We start from the raw sequence: 19,161 nt of genomic DNA, 5'->3' as shown, positions 1-19,161 counted from the left end.
GCCAGGGGATGTTGAGAGCGGACAGAGGCCGAGCCCACATGCCCCTGCTCTGGGACACACAGACACCTTCCCCGAGCCACTCCACTTGCGGAACAGCCGACAGCCACTCGCAAGGACTTCCGTGGCACAACTCAGCTTCCTCACAGCGTCTCGGAAGCAGAAGCAAACCGTTCCCTTGTCTCCTCTGCCCCGACAGATCCTCTGAGGGCCCTAGGTCTACATCAGCCAGACAGGGAGCAAGCACCCCACACCCTCCCTTCATCCACTGCAGAGTTGGTGCAGATGTGGCCAGGGCTGCCGTGAGGACGCGGATCGTAACACACCTGCATACTGGGGCACACACAAACACACATGTGCTTGGACACACCCCTTCACACACCTATGCTTGACGGAGTACGGCCTGCAGCTACACAGTGCACTGGGAAGCGTGTTATCCCAAGAGGAGCGTGGGTCTGGTGAGTTTCCTCACAGCGGACTCAGAAGGCGGCTCTGCCAAGCAGGGCTTGGAGGTGGGCAGGGCAGAGGCTGCTCCTGCTTCTGCATGTTTGAAGCGGGGACCCAGCGCTTGGGGCTTGGCTTGCTCCTGGTCAAGCCTGGTGTGTACCACCTCCTCCCCCAGGAGGAGGACAGAGGGCAGCAGCTAGGGAGGATTCTGCTTCCCTGGCCTCTGGGGTCTCCTCTGGCCCGAGGCGGATGGCAAATGAGCCTGCCCCCGCACCCACTACTCTGCCTCAAGAGTGGGGTTCAGGTTAGCATGAAAAAGTGGCCTCTCCTCACCGGGTTTGTTTCAACACAGGTTCCACGGACTGCACCCAGAGAGGCACATGTGCAGGCTTGGAAGCAGAAAACACGCGTGGGACGGCAGAGCCTCGTGCCGAGATGAAACAGTCCCCAGGACCCAGCCATGTTTTAAAATGATTATAAATTATTTTAACAGTGCATTTGCGAAGGGTTATAAAAACAGCCATAATATATTTTTTTCCTTAGATTCTAGAATTACCAGTGTGACAGCTAATGCAATAATGATTTGTTTCAAATGCCAGTGTTTAAGCTGTATAAAGCTGATTTTATACATTTTTCCAGTAGGCCGCATTGTAGTTAATGAAATTAAACACACCAATCGCATTTGTCCCCAGGGGACGAGGAACTGAACACACCACTGGTTTATTTTTTTATTAAAATAAATTGCAGCCGGCAAGATGGACTAATTGCATACAGAATTGAAAAAGAAACATTCCATTGATATAATTAAGCCAATTTTCATGGACAGAAATAGTTATAGTGGATATAAAATAAGCAAAACCTTCACCAGAATCTGACTTCCCTCCTTTTTCGCCCAAAATGTTAACTATTAAACAAATATGGTGGTGGAGCTGCCATATCTTCAGGCCCTGGGGCACTGTTCCTGCATCTTGGGAGAGGCCGGCCAGGCGGGCCAGGCCAGGCACCTCCAGAGTGTGGAGGATTTGATGGCGAAGCCCAGGAGTGAAGTGGTCACAGCAGGCAGAGGCCACCCCTCCCCTGCACTGGGCTCAGCAGAGCTTGGGAGCACTCCTGGCCCAGAATGGCCACTGGGGCCCTGGCTGCAGCTTAGGAGGTGCCCAGACTTGAGGAACAGCGGCCTATGCCAGGCTGGACCAGGGACGTCAGCTGCCAGCCCCTTCCGCCCTGCAGCTCAGACCAGCAGGGCAGGAAAAGCTCCACCTCCCCCAGACTGCTGCACGGTGGGGGGGGGGGGGGTGAATATTTCCCTTCAGATCTGCGGGGTGCTGAAGGGCAGGTCCTGCCCCTCCTGGGCCAACCCGAGCCTCTTGCACTTGTTCCTGTCGAAGGCAGTAAGTGAGGGGGTGTGGAAGGTGCTGGCCAGGCCGCCCGACTAAGGCTTCGGCTTGTCTGTGCCTGCCCTTGGGGAGAGGACTCCCACAGCAGGGGCAGGAGGGGGTGCCGGACACAGCCAGCAGGAGTCCAGACCCAGCTAAGCAGGAATCCAGCCTGCAGGTGCGAGGCCACTCCCACGCAGGGCACACGTGACGCCCCGCCGGCTTTTTAATAACAGACCTGATACAAGTTGAGCACTGGCCTTGAGAAGATGCTTAAACCCTGACACATTAAAAAACAACAACAACAACAAAAAACAAAAAAAACACCCTACTGAATTCACAGCAAACTGTGGTGCCCCGTGGGGGAGGGGAGTGCTGCGTTAGAAACCCTGGAGGTCTTCATTTCTCCGAATTTCAGCCGAGCCCTCACTTTGCTGTGTGGCCTCCCAAAAGTTACTCCACTTCTCTGAGCCTGGGGTTTCTCACTCCCAAAAGTGGTGCCTGCTCCTCCGCACTCCATGCTCCCAGGGTCCGAGAAGGGAGGAGGGGTCCGGTCCCCTAGGCACTGGGACATCTTTAAAAAGTCCTGCGGGTCCCCGAGGGGGCCGGGGCTGCGGATCAGACTGGATCTATCTTCTCCGCGACGCTGTGCAGGCGGGTCTGCCCTCGAAATCCGGGCTCCCACCCTCTGCCTCGGTTTCTCTGCACCGTCCTCCCTCCCCACACAGCTCCTACCTGAACCCAGGCGGCGCGCGCTCCTGCGTCTCTCGGGGCGCAGGTCGGGGATGCCACAGGAAAGCGGCGTGAGCGGGGGCCTGGCGCCCACGGGGTCCCGCACGAGGCCGAGGGTCCGGGGTTCGGGACGTAAAGGCCGCCCTTCTCCGCCAGGGAGGCCAGGAGGAGGGGACCCTGGGGTTCAAGCTGGGGCTCTAGAGGGGCGGGCGCCGCTCCTGTCGGGCCAGGGTCTGGGGCGCCGGCTGCGCGGTGGAGAGGCGGGCGCTGCTCGCGCGGCGCGGTAGTTGGCCGCGACTTTGTGCGCCGGGAGCGGGAAGTCGGCCGCGACCACCGGCCGGCCCGGGGCCCCCAGATCCCGCTCCCCAACCCGGCCGCCGCAGTCTGCAGTCCTCGGCGGCCAGAGTCTGCGCCACGGCGAGGCCCCAGCCAGCTGGCTTCGCTGCGAAGTTTCTTTCCCGCACGGGGAAGTCGCCCGAGCTGCTCCCGGTCCTCCCGCGCGGGCGCCGGGAGCTGCAGCTTCCAAGACTTGTTACACGGGTTTGATTCAAAACCTGATAAATTGTATTTAACGCTATTTGAAATTTTTAAACGAAATTATTCAAAAGATTTTTAATCCTGGATAATTTTTGTTGAAACTCTAATTATACATCACCTTAATTACCAGCCCCAGCCCCCCAAGGATCCCTAATTGCCTCCTAATTGAATAAAACAGGGGGCTAATCGGGCCCTCCGCAGCCCAGCAAGCTGCCACCAGCCTGGCCTCCCCTGAGGGTCCCGGTGGGGGGAAGCCCCTGGCTGCCCGGCCACCATCACCCAGCCTCCCAGCAGAAACGGCAGACCTGGTCCCCTGCCCTGCGCACTGCCCAGAGGAGGACTCAGGAGCCGAGGAAGCCTTGGAGCCAGGAGGGGCCAGGAGGGGCCAGGAGGGGCCAGGAGGCTGAGTGCCACCTGCTCTGGAGTGCCGCTCACAGGACAAGGAGGGCGGCCCCGGGTGGGAGTCTGGTGGTCGGCGAGCCCAGGGCAAGGCCAGCGCCTGTCCCCAAGAAGCCCACCCAGCAGTTGCTCCACAAGCCAGCTTGGCAAGCCCCCTCCTGCCAGCTTCGGAGCCACAGCACACCTGCCCGCCGGGAGCAGAGGGAGGGCCTGCGGCGGCACAGTCCACTGCAGCGGGGCATCAGGCCCTGGCGGCCAGCCCTGCACTCCACCCCTCCACTCTCCACCGCGGCCTCTGTTTTCGTCCGAAGCGGGGCAAGACGCTGGACTCTGCCGGAGGCTTCCTGGCGCTGCTGCCCTAACCGGCCTCCTGATAGAAGGCAGCCGTCCTGGCTCTTGAGAGGGGACTAGAATAAGGGACTAATTTCCCCAGGGAGGGTGGGAGAAGGGACGGCCCAGCCAGCCGGGCCTGTTTCTGCAGGAAGAAGGAAGGAGGCTGTGAGCTGGGCCTCCAGCCCCACTCACCTCTACCCTGTCTCAAGCACACCTTCCACACACAGCACCCTCAAACACAAGCAAGACACTCGCAGTCCCACAGCAGGTGGGGGGGGGCTGCCGCTCCCCCACCCCAGGGGCTAGATGGCAGTTCTGGAGCGGACACTCCCCCAGCCCTGGGGTATGCAGCGTCTAGGACCAGGTCTGTCACCTAGATGGGGCTCAGGCCTCAAGGGGCAGCTCTGATGGGGGCGCTGGCTGACCCTCTCCCAGGCCACATCTTCCACCTGCACAGAGGGCCCCCCCAGCACTGGCGGAGATGACAGTTGGGAGGGTATCTTGGTGGTGCTAACACCCCACCTGCCCACCTGAATCAAAACAGCCCTGGAAACAATGAGCTTTTGTTAGGCATTTAGTTTGTAAACCTGGGGCCACCGAGGCCACTTCATCACCGGACTGCAAGGAGCTGGCTTCAGTAGGGGGACCCTGTCCCTTGAACTGTCCTTATTCTGCTCCTAGCCCCCAGGCTCAGGTGGAGGAGGCTGTGGGTTTCCCATCAGCTGAGCCACAGCCCCAGCCTGAATACCCCCGTGGCCACCTCTGTCCTTGGAAAGCTCAGCTGGGAGCCCTGGTCACCCCCAGAGCTGCTACCATTCAGCCCCTCATAGGACCAGGAGGAGCGACCCACTTGAGCTGAGGCCTGGATGGGGGTCTCCAGAGAAACACAAACGAAATTACAGCCCCAGATGCACACGCCGGGGTGGCCCCCGAAACGCTGGGTCATGGAGTCACCTCCGCTGGCCTGGTTGTTTTCTGTACCCAGGCTGAACACCAGCCTGGTAACCGTGACCTTGCTCCTGGCCCACCCCGCAGTTTCCTAACCTGGTCGGTATTGTGGGGAAGGGAGGACCGGCTGGCCGGAGTGCGGGCCCTACTGCCTCCAATTCAGGTAATAGTGACTGTGGTCCCAGGGGAAGTTAACATCTGCTTAAAATATCGGCTAATGAAATGAAATTCTTCAGCGGATCCCGCCTTGCTCAGGGCAGGCAATGTGATCTGTACCTGGCTCAGCCACCTTGGGGGCCCTGAGGACAGCGGTCCCAGCTGTGGACCCCGGAAGGAGGGGTTCCCTGCGGCGCTCAGCCAAGTGTGGACGCAGGGCCGAGGCCTGGCAGTCACCTCCCAAGGGGTTTTCCTCACTAAAGACTCTCGGGAAAAGGAAGCTAGCGCTCGGCGCTCCCGTTGGGCCCCGCTCTCCGGCCTCCGGGCCAGGCAACCACGGCCGCCAGACACCAGTTCTGGTCCTGAGCAGACCCAGTCCCCGGCAACCTTCCCCACCTGGCAGAGGTGGGGCCGGCGGGGAGCTGGGGCCAGGCGGGCGCCGGGCGCGCAGGGGCCTCTCGGAAGTTTCCGGGGCCGCGCGGGTGCGCCGAGTCGGCCTCTCGCTTGCAGCGAAGGCCCGGCGACAGCGCAGCGGCTTTCCACTTTCTCACTCCAGCTTTGGGTCCTGCCGGGGCTAGGGCCTGACCTGGCGGCCCGCAGGCAGCCGGGTGGTCCAGACTCTGAGAAGGCCCGCGGTGCAGAACCGAACCCGAACACGCACACGCACACCCCACGCGCGGAGGGCCCGCAGCGCCCTGCACAGACAGCCCCTGCGCGCGTCGGTCGCGAAACGCTGGGCCTTGTTCGCACCAAGAGGGGTCAGAGGTCACGGGAGGCCGAGGCCAAGGGCACCCGGCAGCGGAGCCCGGCGGGGAGGGGGCGCCTCACCGAGGGGCCGCGGGCGGCCGACGGCGGAGCGCAGGGGCGTCCGGAACAACTCGGAGCTGCTTTTCCCAGCGCGCGGAGCGCGGGGCCTACGGCTGCGGGGCCGCTGTTGGGACGAGCCGGGCGGATCCAGAGCCAAGGGAGTGGAGCTTCGGGAAACCGCCGCCAGCCCCGCGCTCACCCCGGCTCACGTTTGGGGGTTCGGCCCTGGGTGGCCGCGAGGCCGGCCTGGCGGGACCCGGCCCCGGAGGCGCGGACGGAACGGCGTGGGTCGGGCGGGGACCTCGAGAGGAGAGACGCGGGCGCCTCTGCGGCGGGTGGGCGGGCGGCCTGCGGGGGGGGGGGGCTGCGTGAGCGGGCGGCGCTGGCCGCTTCGCTGCAGCCGGGGCATCCTCGGGGCTGCGGGAGCCGCGCTCGCCGGGCCGCGGCGCCGCCCGCCCCCACCTGCCCGCTTCGGCGGCCGCAGCCCCCGGCCCCGCGGGCCCACAGCGGATGGCGCCGGCGGCCGGGGCGCGGGGTGTGCGCGGGCTGCTCGGAGGCGCGGCTGCAGCGGGCGAGGGCGCGGGCGGCGGGAGCACCCGGCTCGCGGGAGGGACCGGCTGGCGGCAGGCAGGGCGCGCGGAGCCCGGGGCTCGGCCGAGACGGAGCGAAAGAGAAAGTAAGACCAAGGACCAGGCAGTGCGGCCGGGGACAGTCGCCGCCGGGCCGGGCTGTGCCAGGCAAGCGGGTGCGGAAGGCTCCCCGCGGGCCGGAGGGCGGTCGCGGCGGGTCGGGAGGTGGCGGGTGGGAACCCTCCTGTCGGCCGCACGGCCACCTCGGCTGCCCACGCGGGCTGCCCGCGTCCCCGAGGAGCGCCCTCCACCACCACGCGGGGCACCGCCGGGGCATAAACTTCACTGCCGCAGTTCCCAGCCCGGGCAAAAGTCTCCATTTTGCTCCCCAAGCGGCCGTTTCTGCCGTCGCCGCCCCTGCCCCTGAGCCCGCGGAGCCGGGTGGGCGCCGGCCCGCGCCCCCTCCTCCGCCCCTCCCCGGCTCGGGGTCTCCCTCCTCTGCGCCCGGCTGGCGGACGCCAAAGGCGGTGCTCTAGCGCCCACTATTTCAAAAGCCCGGAATATGATTTGACCAGGACTGAGAGCCACTGGGAGAGAGAGAGAGGGAGAGAGCGAGCGGGCAGGAAAAAGTTGCTCTCCCCTTTCGTCAACTTTTCGCTAACTTTCGCTTTTCGCTCCCCTCCACCCCCGGCCCTCCCCCTCCGCCCCCCTCCCCGGCCCCCACCGCGCGCCTCGGGTTCCCGGGCCCGAGCGCCTGACACTGTTGGGGGGGAGGGGGTTCGGCGGGGAGGGGGCCGGCGCCTTCGGGGAGCGCGCGGCCCGGGCGCCCCGAGCCTCCGCGCCGGGCCCGGTCGCCCCGGAGCGCGGGAGGCGGAGCAGCCCCCCGGGCCGCGCGGCCGAGCCGGGGGCCCCGAGCCGCAGGCGCGCGGGCCGCGCCCCGACGCGCACCCCTGGCCCGGGCGCCCGGGCCCGGCGGCCCGGGCCCGGCGGCGCGGCGCGGCCGAGCGCGGGAGACTTACTTTTGGCTAGCTTCCTCGCCCTCGCCTTGGATCGCATGGTGTCGGCTCGCGGAATCCCTCTCCTCCTCCTTGAGTCCAGAAGCAGCCACACACTATCTTCATCTCCCCAGCATTGTCAGTTTGGACACCTTCGCACATGCGCACAGAGCACTCAATCTGACACCCCTCGCCGGGGCCAAAAAAACTTTGCAATGTATTCATCATCCTCATCGTCGCGCCGCCGCCGCCGCCTCGGCGCGGGATTGGGGGGCTCTCCTCGGCCTTCCCGGTCTCCGTCTCACTTCTCTCTCCCCCTTCTCCCCCCCTTTTCAGCGCAGCTCGTAACTGGCCCTTTAAGAAAACATTCCGTGCTGGGCGCTCCCGCCTGGGGCCCGCACCCCGGACACTTTAAAAGGACCCAGGTGGCCCCGGAGGCGAGGTGACTATCCCCCCCACCCTACCCCTGCCTCGCGTCGGGTCGCGCTGCGGCTCGCACCCCAGCCGGGGCCGAAGACTGGGTGGCGGCTGCGGTTTTCCACGCGACTTCCTCGGATCTCCGGGCACGCGCGCCGAGAGTTCGGACGAGGGTCCGGGCGGGTTTTGCTGCGTTTTACTGCATTTTATGACTAATTAAAAAGCTTGGCGTTCCCCGTCGCCCTGGCCCGCTTTTCTCCCGTCCACTCTCTCCCCTCGGCCCCCGTCCCCGCCCTGCGATCGCCGGAGGGAGCGTCGGGGTTCCGGCGCCAGAACCCGGCTCCTCCGAAGCCCCCTCCGGGCCCCGCCGCCCCCCTCGGGCCTCCGGGCCCCCGCCTCCTCCCCTTCGCCCCCACCCAACGGCTGCTGCTTCGGGCTTCGCGGCTCAAAAACAACAGCGGAGGCGCCGCCAGCTCCGCGCTCCGCCACTGCCCAGGGCGGGCGGCACTCAGACCCGCCGCCCTCGGTCCTGCCCGGAGCTGCGGAGTCCAACAAGCCCCGCGCGGGGGCACAGCGCGGGGGCGGCGGTCCGAACACCGGGTGTCCTCGGCAGATCGACCCGCCCGCGCGCTCCTGCCGCTGCACCCCCGCTGAGCTCCGCCGCGCCCCCAGGTGAGTGACTGGCTGCGCGAGCGCCGGAGCTGGGCCACCTTCGGGGACCCGGGCCTCTGGGAACGCTCCCCTCTGAGCTCTCGGGCCCAGGTGCGTAGGGGGCGGAAGGGCAGGCAGCGCAGGTGGAGCAGCGCCGGCGGGAGCGGAGCAGGCGCTTCCTCTGCCCCTGCAGCCCCCAAACTCCGAGGCGCCGCGGAGGAGGGGCCGGGCTGGGTGCACGCAGGGTGGCCCCGGCCCAGGAGCCTGGCGGCCTGAGTGCCGATTTCTCATCTGAGAATCTGGGAATCGAGAATGAACTGGAAGGAAACCGAGTCGCTCCCCCGACTGAGTCGCTCCCCCGCGCGCCCTCCTAGAGTACCGAAGTCCTGCCCGGCCACGGGTCGGGGAGCTGCCCCAGCGTCAGCTTGAGCCCGGAGCAGGGGTTGAGCCCGCGGTACGGGGGTCTCTCCGCCTCCCCGAGAGGCTCCTGCCGTGCCCTCCCTGCCCTTTGTTGTGTAATGAGACCTGTGGCGGCTCCACTGAGACCCACACGTGCAACTCCACGCCTCTGCGTTAAAGGAGGTGAAACGCAGCGGCCCTGAGAACCCCTGAGACCCGGGTGTCTTAGCAGAGGCGCCCCGGATGGGGAGGGGCGCGGGGCCGGCGCTACCCCAGAGGAAAAGCCCAGCAGAGCCGGGCTTGGCCGCAGCCGGCAGCGACGGTGCGCCAGGCCTTCTGTCCTGGATCCTCCGCAGTCGGCACCGCTTGCCCGCTCGGATTCGAACCCCGATGCGGCTCTCACGGGTCCAGGGTGCCCAGTCCTGGAGCCAGCTCGCCGCCGGAGCCCCTGCCGGAGGAAGCGCTCCCTAGTCGCTGCGGCTGTTTCTGGCAAAAGGTAAGTGTCGTCCAGAGAAGGGCCTTCAGCAATGGCACAGCCCTGGTCCCTGCCATCCTTCCGAGGGTCTATCGACCTCCCCACACCCTGACCATCTTTCAACAGGGTCTGGACCACAGAACAGCTGTGTTTACCGCCCGACCCAGCTCTGGAGGTCTTGCTCTGCCTCGCAGGCTAGGGCACCACTGTAGCCCTAGATGGCCAAGGTGGGCTCTGAACCTACTCACCCGAGTGCAGGGGAGGTGCTGGAGCCCAGGAACACAGGCTCTGTCCTGCCTAAACCCCGCCAAGGGCAGGCTTCCAACCGTGGGCCCAGCCTGGCTGGAGCTGCTGACTATGAAGGACTCAAGGTCACTCCCATACTCTGCACCCCAGATTCCTGCCTGCTCCTGCCTGAAGCCTCCGGAGCCCTGGGGTAGTTACCGTGGTGCCTGCGAAGCGCTCCCACCTGCAGAGAGGGTCATTTACCCCACCCTCACCCTGCAGCCCAGCAAAGGCCCCCTTTTCCCCTGCCCCAGAGGTTGCCAACAGATGCCAAGGTTGCATATCCCTGGTGCTCTTGGGGTGCCCCAGCTCTCTCAGTCCTTCTCCCTGCTCCCTCCTCCAGCTCAGGAGGTGATTCTCAGAACCCTGGCCAGGCTGGGGCAGGACAGCTGTCCCTGGCACTGTTGGCAGGGCCTGGGGAAGAAGGGTGGGAGGTGTGGGAGCAAACTACTCTGTGCCCTCTGGTCCCTGCCCTCTGCCAAGCTGTGGGGTAGGGATGGGGTCACGCTTCTCTGGTTCTGCTGCTGGTAAAGGCTGGCCAGGGAGATGGTCGAGAGCCCACCCACAAGGTGCCCAAGCAGCCCTGGCTCCAGTGTCTCCCAGTGTGCTGGAGGAGCCCAGGCAGGCTGTTCCCAAGGCGGTGGCCCTGGCTGAGGTTTCGTCCTGGTCTGACCAGGCCCTGCCCCCACGTGGCCACACTCAGAAGCGGAGAGCAGGTCAGGCGTTGAGGAGTCCCATGGGGAGAAAGGGTGAAACCGGGAAGGGTAGATGTAGGTCCTCCCTGGGGTGCAGTTCCGTGTCCCTGCCTGGCAAGGGCTTTGGGGGGCTTGGGGAACAAGTAGGGCAAGTGGAGGCCCAGCGGGAAAAAGGTTGATACTAGAAGGTTTGAGGGCAGTTTTCAAACCAAGTCCAGCTCTGTAGAGCCTTGGGGCTGATGCCAGGTCCTGGGACCCTGTGCTGGGACTGTAAGTGCGGTGGGCTCGTTCCCAGTGACCTCCTTGGCTTGTCCAGACAGTGAGTGTGGGTTGGCCACATAGAGGCTCCTACACCGGACAACGGCATGCTGCTGTCAAGTTCCAAAACCAACTTCATAGCTGGGGTCTAGGAGGCTAGAGAGGGGCTTTTACCTCCGACTTCTGCTGGGGCTGGGCAGAGAGAGAACCCATGGAAACTCCATTTACCCACGAGCCCTGCAGACCCCCAGTGCTTCCAGTGCCTGGAGACCCATGAGCAGGTGAATTCCTTAGGGTAAAGGCCAGGCTCGAAAGCCAGAAATGCTGGTCCTGCAGTGCTGGAGGAAGTGTCTTACTAGACAGCCGTAGGAGGACCCCAAGCCCCAGGGGTTCCCCAGAAACCCACTGAGCAGCAAAACTACCGCGAGGGCCCGCCCTGCACTCCCAGAGTCTACAAATGCATTCAGGGCTAGAGGGCTCCTTGGCTTGGCCAGGCTTTGTGCCCGGTGTGAACTGGCAGGGTCAGAGCTGCCCCAGCTGCCCGTCGCAGCCCCTCAGGCCCCAGGGAGCCCTGCTTTGGGCTGTGTGTGCAGGGCAGGAGTGGGCAGGGTGCCTGGCAAGGTGGACTGACCTCATCCGTTCTCATCCCTTTCCCTCCCGGTCCTCTGTGCTTTTTGAATTTGGCTGTAGTCTTTCAGACACTTGGCCTCAGGCTCTGTTGAATTCCAGGGCCAGTTTTACTCACTCCTCATCCCCACCTTGTTCCTTTAGGAAAAACTCCGGGTAGCAAAGAAGCACCTATCCTCTAGTTTCCCAACTGGCTTTCCTGGGAGATGGGAAATGCCCCAGGAGGAATCCAGATGGCCAGCACTCACCCCACCCCCATTACCTGGGCCACTGAGTCAGGCCAGGATGAGGCTGTGGCTCTCTCAGCCCATTCTCCTGCCCCACACTTGGTGGGAATGTCTCCCAGACTTGAGCAGCAGGAGGTGGGAGACCACAGGGCCCTGAGGATGGGTGACTCGGCTCCCACAAGCAGAGGGGACGTGGAGGAGGGCCGCTGGACCCCACACCTAGCAGGGGACTCGATGGGGGCTGAGTGCTGGAAGGAGCCTGTGCTTGGTCTAGAATGGCGGGTGTGTGGGGGAGAACAGGCCAGCAGAAAGGTCATTTCTTCCTTATTCAGGCCTCTGGAATGACCCGAAGTGGGCGCTTTCTCCAGCATCATGCCTGAGGATGATGAGGCCACAGGAATCCCCCCAGACCCTGGGGTCAATATTTCAGGGCTCCTCTTCACCTTCCTCCCACCCCAGGCCTGGGAAATCTTCCTGTGCACCAGAGTTCTTGGAGAGGACAGGGCACAGTTCCCAGTTCTGGCCCAACGGCGGCAGGGCTTGGTTCCCTGTGGCGCTCAGAGGTGGGGGCCTCCCAAAGCCGATACCTGATTCCTGTTCCCAGATTGGGGAACTGGGAGGAGTGAACTTCCTAGGAATGTGAGCCATGTCCCTGATTTCCAACAAACCCCAGATGTGTGGAAACGATGTCTTCTGAGTGCAGAGGGAGCCTTGTCCCTTGCAGATGGGCTGCTTCCGGGGACTGCCAGGGCCGTGGCAGGCACCATGCTGTGGCCACCCCAGTGGAGTCCCTTTGCCCGCTTCGTGTCCCGGCATCCCCACTAGGTGCCTGGCTCTTCTGTGCAGGTGTCGGGGTGTCTGGAGCCCCGAAGTTTTTGTTTTGTTTTGTTAGAGGTGGAGATGGTGAACCTGAACTCCCTGGGTCTCCGCCCGTTGGGGCAGGAGGGAGCCTAATCCAGGCTTAACCGGGCTCACTGAGAAGGTGCAGGAAGCGCAGAACGACTCCCGCCCGTGTGCGGCCCACATTGGGCCAGGGCGCTGCCGCTGGGTGTCTGCAACCGGGAGCGTCCCGGCCGCTGGAAGGATACAGGGAATCGGTTTCCCACGCTTTCCCTGTTGATCTCAGAACCTTTAAAAAGCCGCCAACGAATGCCGTTGCCCGGATGCGCTGAGTGTGCCCTGAGCCGTGTGTTCACGCGCGCCCGCAGCCGTGGAGTGGGTCCCCTCCTGCCACCTGCCGCCCCGGGGCCGCCGGCCTGCGCTGGCCCGGGAGGAGCAACTTCGTTACCCACAGCGCCCGCGTCCTGCGGCCGGCGGGGAGCTGCGCGCCGCGGAGGTGGCACGGACCGGCTCCAGAACGCTGCCTGCATGGACGCGGCCGCTGCCTTCAGCTCCCAGTTCTGGCCGCGCGTGGGCAGCAACGAAATAGCGAGCCTCGCAGCCTTCCGGGCCCGGCGGCCGCATTCCGGGAGTAGCCAGGTGGGATCCCGCCTTCCGCTTCCCCAATTGCCCAGAGCCCAGGACAGGGGCGGGCGGCCAGGTCACCAAGCGGGTTTCCTGAATTGGCTGGCTCGGGAATCCACATTCGGCTTGCAAGGCCCCCTCCTTCCGTCCCTCCGCTGCGCTCCTTGCCCCACTCTGCCCGCCCTCTTAGCTTGAAAACCAAATTTTGCCTTTGACCCTGCGAGATTAATACCCCACAAGTGAAACCGTGGAGACCGAGCTGCGGTGGATTTCTTCCCCACGCCTCGGTTTCCTCGTCTGTGAAATGGGGCCAGGCGCGCCTGCCTCCTCCAGGGGGTTATTGCAGGGCTGGCTGGGGAGAGTGGCTGGATGGAAGCCGCCAGGCGAAGGCCCAAGGCCGCCCATCCCGTGGGCCTCGTTTGCTGAGCGGGGTCAAAGGCCTGCGGGGCAGGGCGTGCCCCACCTGGGCTCCAGAGCCAGCCGCCTGTCCGGGTCTCCTCCCCTCACTCCCGGTCCCCTGCCCCTCCTGGAACTCTCCTCACCCGCTGGGTGAAGGAGGAGGGAAGGCCGACTCCTCCGCCCTGGGGTCTCCATCCTAACCCTGCCGCAGAGTCTGGCCCACCCTGGGCTTTCCTCTCCAGTCTCTTTGGGTCTCCAGAAGCCTGGAGGTTTCATGCAGACCCGAACCTGATATGGCACCACCCAACATCCCAAATCCTGCAGAGGGTGGAGAAGATTTGGAGAAGAGGCAGGGGCTGCCAGGGGCTTGCAGGGATGGAAGGAGGAATGGTGACCCAGGCCTGCGCCCCAGACACCACAAAGCTGGCAGAAGGGAACACGCCACCCCTCTGCCCACCTCTGAGGACTAGGGCTTTTGGCACCGGTGGCAGCTAAGTCCCCACACATCTGGGTGGGGCCCGCAGAATGGCCTGGGGAGCTGAGGCTTAGGATCTGAACAGAGCAGGTGGGGTGGCAGGAGCAGGGGGCAGTGGTCTGAGAAGACTTTCCCTGCCTCCCACCTCCCGGGGCAGGACCTAGGGGAAGGAGGGGAGGGGAGTGGGGTGGCCAGGGGGACACCCAAGGCTCTACCTCTCCATGCTTTTCTTTCTACTAATCCAGTAATCTCAGTGGCAGTGGAGACGTGGCTCAAGGAGCCGGCAAGAATAGAGCGGAGACCAGGATCGCCCCAGGCAGGGAAAAATGACCCATTCTTTAGAGTGACCTGAAGGTGATGGAATCAGTCGGGCGTCCTCCCGGGAGAGGGCTGCCTGCCAGAAACCCAGCGCTCTTGGGTAACTCAGGGACTCCAGTCCCTCACCGGATGCTGAGCTGTGGGAAGCCCTCACCCCCACACCTTGGGTCCCTAGGCCCCCTCATCAAGGCAGGGGCCCTGAGTGGCAGGGGCACCCTTGTGTAAAGAATCGTGCCCCCCCGCAGCCCCCACAGGTAACCTTTTTGAGGACCTAGGGGTCCTGCCCTGGGAACTGGGGTAAACAGGGCAGGTCCAGCCTTCAGCAGCCTCTCCCTGGAGGGGAGACACCCCTCCCCCATGGCTTCAGTGGAATTACAAGGGGAACACCCAGGTGGTATTCGACAGAAGGGAAGATGGGAGGGCTTCCAGGGTCCACAGACAGCTCGGGGAGTGGGGAGACAGGAAGAACTCAAGCTCAGCTTCTGCCTCCTGACCCCTGGGACCCTCAGGCAGCCCCTCCAGCTTCCTGGGAGTTGTTTCCCCAGGTAGAATGGGCGGCAGCAGAGCCTCACCTCGTAGTGGGCACAGCGCCCAGGCCAGTGGCTTGCAGTTCCCGGAGTCCTGCAGGTCCCTGGAGAGGCGAGAGCCCTTCTCCCTCCCACCTGCCCTCTTGAGGAACCCAGGGCTGCTCCCTGAGGCTGTAAGCTGGAGCCCTGGAAGGTAACCATCTCCTGGCTGGACACACGGAAGACAAGTCGGGGCCAGGCGTGAGGACAGACGCCTCAGGAGCCACCTGCTCTGCTCATCCACGAAGGCCTTAACTGGCTCAGGGGCCCCTGACCTCAGCTTTGCCGGCCTGACCTTGTCCTGCCCTGGTGCTGCCAGTGGGGTGGTGGGTGGCAGTGGGTGTCTGAGGGCCAGCTGGTCTCCTGGCAACTGCAGCCCGAGCTTGGCTTCCATTTACCCGTTTCTTCCTTCGCTCTTGCAGGAGGCGCTGCAGGGCTCAGAGCTCCTGGAGCTTCCAGTCTATGGCATGAGTAAAGCAGGAGGGTGTCTCCTCCATCAGACCTGGGTTCCAGCTCACTTTCTCCAAAGCTCCAGAACCTGGCCCAAGGCTGGGCTGTGCTCTGTCCTTAGAAAGAATGGATGAGTCACAACTGAATGAAGATAGCTGAGCCAGTGGGTTTCCCTTAGGGCTCCACAGGCAGTTTCAGCCCGGGGAAGGCCCAGGGAGATGAAGGCAACCTTGCAGGCTGTGGTGGGTGTGGAGGCAGCAGCCCGGGGCAGGGACTGTGCTGACTGCCTGAGGCCAAGCCACCCCTCTGTAGCCTCCATCATCCATCAGGTCTCAGAGCGCTGCCCTGTGTTCAGTAAGCCAATGCCAGCACCATGTGACAAAGACACAGCAGTGAGCAGCTGCCCAGCCCCCTTGCGCTGTGTTTGGAAAAGGAAGCTGGCTTGTTCAGGGGTTCCCAGCAGGATGGGGGCGGGGCAGGCACCATGGCAGAGTGAGAGTTCTAGAAGAGAAGCTGGTCCTTCCACAGGCTCCCTGGCCTGGGTGCTGCACCAGACAGAGGGCTGGGCATTGCCCTGCTCATTTCCCACCCCTGGGTTGCAGCTGGGAACTGTGTGGCCTTCACAGTCCTGTGAGGTGGGTGCTGTGCTGTGCCCACCTTACAGATGAGAAAACTGATGCTCAGAGGCTTGAGTGACCTAGTCAAGGACCTGTCCTTACAGGCAGACTCAGGACTCAGGGAAGAGCTCCCTGACCACAAAGCTCCAGGTGACTCATGCTGCAGGGGTGCTGTGCTCCAAGGTGCACAGGGTGGCGGAGATTCGTCTGCAGAGACATCTCTGCCTGGGACCCTTTCCTGGGGCTCCTAAGGTGCTCGGAGTGTGAGCACCATGAGAGCCCACTGCAGTCATGCCACCCAGAAGGTACTCTGGCCTCTCGGTCACCTATGTGCTTCTGACAATGACCAATGCACTTACCTGCCAGGGTCCAGAATGACTCAGCCATTGGAGTCTGTATTTCCTCAGTCCGCCTCTCACTTGCAAGTCCTGAGCCTGCTTCCTTCCACTCTTGGAGCAGTTATCCAGGACTGTGCTGCGGCTGCTGGGGCCAGGGAGAGACCCTGTGCTCTGGCCAGGGGCTCTGGGGGCTCGGTTAGCACTAAGGCACCAAGTGAGTTGTGCTGAGTGTCGAGGCTTCTTCTGGGAAGGTATTTTCAATCACCAAATGTGCCATTAAAAAAATCCGTGTCAGTTATGTGTGTACTAAGCCTGGACCACATGGGACATTGTCGTTCCGATAAACACGAATAAGCCAGCTTTCACATTAGAGAAATAGCAGTTTCATGTAGAAATGTGGTGCTTTTAAAAGAGGTTAATTAATAAACGGCAGGTAATTGTTTGTGGCACACTGTGGCAGAGGGTGATTTTCATTTTAGAGGATGGAAGGGCTAAATACCCCTCCCCACTTAGCATTTTTCTGTAATAAGCACCCCGGCTTCACCCCTGCCTTTCATTTTTACAGCTGGAGCTGCTTATCATAGCTCCAACTTTCACTAAAAAGGAAAAACTACCATTTAAACAAAGCTATCGAAAACCCAGCATCATATGTAGAGTTTTTAACACAAATAAATCATACAAACTAAGATTTATGTTCATGGAATGATGTCATTCATTGAAGGCCACCTTCCCAGTGAAATCCGTGTTCAGTGATTTTACTTTGATGGGGTATGCTTTTTGCTAAGTAGGAAAAACCCATTCAGTCATCCTTGCTGCTGTCTTTTCTTACTCTGGCCCAGCACATCAGAAAGGTTTCTCCCTGGGCCAGTCCACAGAGCCAAGTCCAAATGGTGAAAATGGTTTTAACTCCATAGACTACTTTTAAACCATAAGTCTGAGATTAAGACCGTTAAACCTCCCTAAGAATTTGTGCAAGCCTCAGCAGAAGCTTATCGTCCTCCCAGGTCTCCCAGAACCTAGAGTGAGTCTCACTGCAGAATGACGCATCTGCAGAAGCTTCACCAAATTGACATGAGTGAGGAGCATTAAAATCAGCACACACTGCATATCCATGCAATGGAAAATTATGTCACCATGGAAAGGAATGAAGGTCTGACACTTGCTACATGAATGAACCTTGAAAACATGATGCTCCATGAAAGAAGTCAGTCATAAAAGGTCACACATTGTGTGATTCCATTTCTTTGAGATGTCCAGCATGGGCCAGTCCATAGAGACTGAGGCAGGTTAGTGGTTGCCTGGCTGTGGAATTAGAGGCAGTGGCACCCTGGGCCAATGAAAGACACCAGAACAGATAGGCCACACCAGAGTCCAGCTCCAACCCGCCAGGCATTGACAGTAGACCATTAGCTGGAAGCCAGTGGGACGTCAGGCTTACTAATAGGGGCAGGTGTCCACCAGGCTGCAGTGAAGCTTCCATTTGTCCACGCAACACGCTGTGTGCTTTCTATGTGCCAGGGACAGCCATAGACCCTGAGGCTGCCGCAGTGATGGAGACAGATGCTGCTCCCATCAAGCTCATGTTTTCATGGGAAAAGCGGCAATAAGCAAAATACATAAGGGTCTGATGTGCCAGGCTAGATGATTCTAGTGCAATGGACACAAAGGAGGAGAGAGGTGAAGGCACAAATTTCAATAGGTTGTTCAAGAAAGGCCTCACTGAGGTGGTGACATTTGGGCAGAGACATGAGGGAGTGAGGAGGGAGCCACCCAAGTGTCTGAGGGAACAGCAGTGGGGCAGAGGGAACAGCCAGTGTGAAGGCCCTGAGGCTCCAGTGACCAGCATGGCTGATGCAGAAGGACAGGGAGGGGAGGAGGTGAAACCATGTAGAGTCAGTGGGAGGACACATTAAGGAATTAAAGTTGTGCTCTCTGCTGATTTTAAAGTAGGGAGATGAATCTGGATTATCTGAGTGGGCCTAATGTCCTGACGCTCCTGCCTCCCTCTTCCACTTTTAAGGGTCACAAGGATCCAAGAGTTGAAGAGGGAGACAGGAGAGTCAGGGTCAGGATGGAGAGGAGACATGTGAGAATACCAGGAAGATTCCTCCGGCTGTGCTGGCTCTGAAGACAGAGGAAGGGGCGGTGAGACATGGTATGTGAATACAGACTCTAGAAGCTTAGAAAAAAGGCAAAGAAATGGATTTTAGAGCCTACAGCAAGTGAGGCAGTGTTGTGAACTGAACGTGAGCCCGGGAATCTCGTCCAGCGAGAGGGTCCCAAACCTGGAAGAGAGCATGCGCCGGAAAAAAAAGGAGAAAGAAAAAGAGCAAGGTCTGGAGGGCCACATGCGCTATGCCCATGCAGCAATTTTATTTTTGCGATATGTTCCATTATATACTTTTCTGAAGTTAATGTTGTTTACGCCAGATCAATGTACTTAAGTTATAGTAAGCAAGCTATGCCCACTAAGTTACGCCCAGTAAGTAAGTTAAGCCCAGTAAGTCAGTTATGCCCAGTAAGTTACAGTAAGTAAGTTACAGTTACACCCAGTAAGTTACGGTAAGTAAGTTATCAAGTGTAAATACTTGAGTTAATATTTTACAATGAAGGTAACAAGGGTCCAAAATGAACACAATCAAGCAATAAACCATAAGGACCCAAAAGTGGACACAATGCCTCCCAAGTCCTCATATCCATAAAGTAATGTCTGTTAATTATTTAGAATAACATAGTCCCTCTCTCGATTCCTGCTTTCCCTCAGCTCAACTCCCCCAACCGGGGAACTGTATTCAGGCTCAAGCTCACTACTGGCAAGGCCCATTTCCTAGGGGCCTCACACGGGAATGATCCCCACAGATCCCTCAAGGCAGTGCTGCCCATGCCTCGACTTTAGGACACTGAGATCTATTTTAGACTTCTGAACCACAAAACCAAAATCTAGTATGTACATGCTATTTGAAGCTGCTAAATTTGTAGTAATTTGTTAGAGCACCACCAGAAATTAATATGGGGAGGAAATGGGGATTTCATCTGTCCATAGTCAAGACATTCAAGGTGTGGTAAGAATCTGAGCCCGCCTCACCTACATGAGAATGAGAGAGTGATGACCACAGAATAGTGGTGATGGCCATCCACGTATCTGGCTCCTTAGCCACTCATGCCAATATGGACTGGCTGCCTTCTATGTCCTGCCCATGGCCA

At 61.1% G+C, this 19,161-nt stretch overlaps 1 protein-coding gene across 8 annotated transcripts in view; it reads right to left on the bottom strand.

Annotated features, from left to right (window-relative positions):
* PRDM16 (PR/SET domain 16) overlaps positions 1-7,414 on the bottom strand; it is a 355,130-nt gene extending 347,716 nt beyond the window's left edge. For all 8 annotated transcript variants that reach the window (XM_078330119.1, XM_078330124.1, XM_078330122.1 and 5 more), the window contains exon 1: positions 7,321-7,414. In XM_078330119.1, coding sequence (XP_078186245.1) covers positions 7,321-7,357 — 37 coding nt within the window. In that variant the 5' untranslated portion in view covers positions 7,358-7,414. The remainder of the gene's footprint in view (positions 1-7,320) is intronic.
* Positions 7,415-19,161: the final 11,747 nt, after the last annotated feature.

The sequence above is a fragment of the Callithrix jacchus genome, chromosome 7, assembly GCF_049354715.1.
Source record: "Callithrix jacchus isolate 240 chromosome 7, calJac240_pri, whole genome shotgun sequence".
Lineage (NCBI taxonomy): Eukaryota > Metazoa > Chordata > Mammalia > Primates > Cebidae > Callithrix > Callithrix jacchus.
Note: the sequence above shows the minus strand (reverse complement) of the source record. Positions and strands in the feature narration are given on the sequence as shown.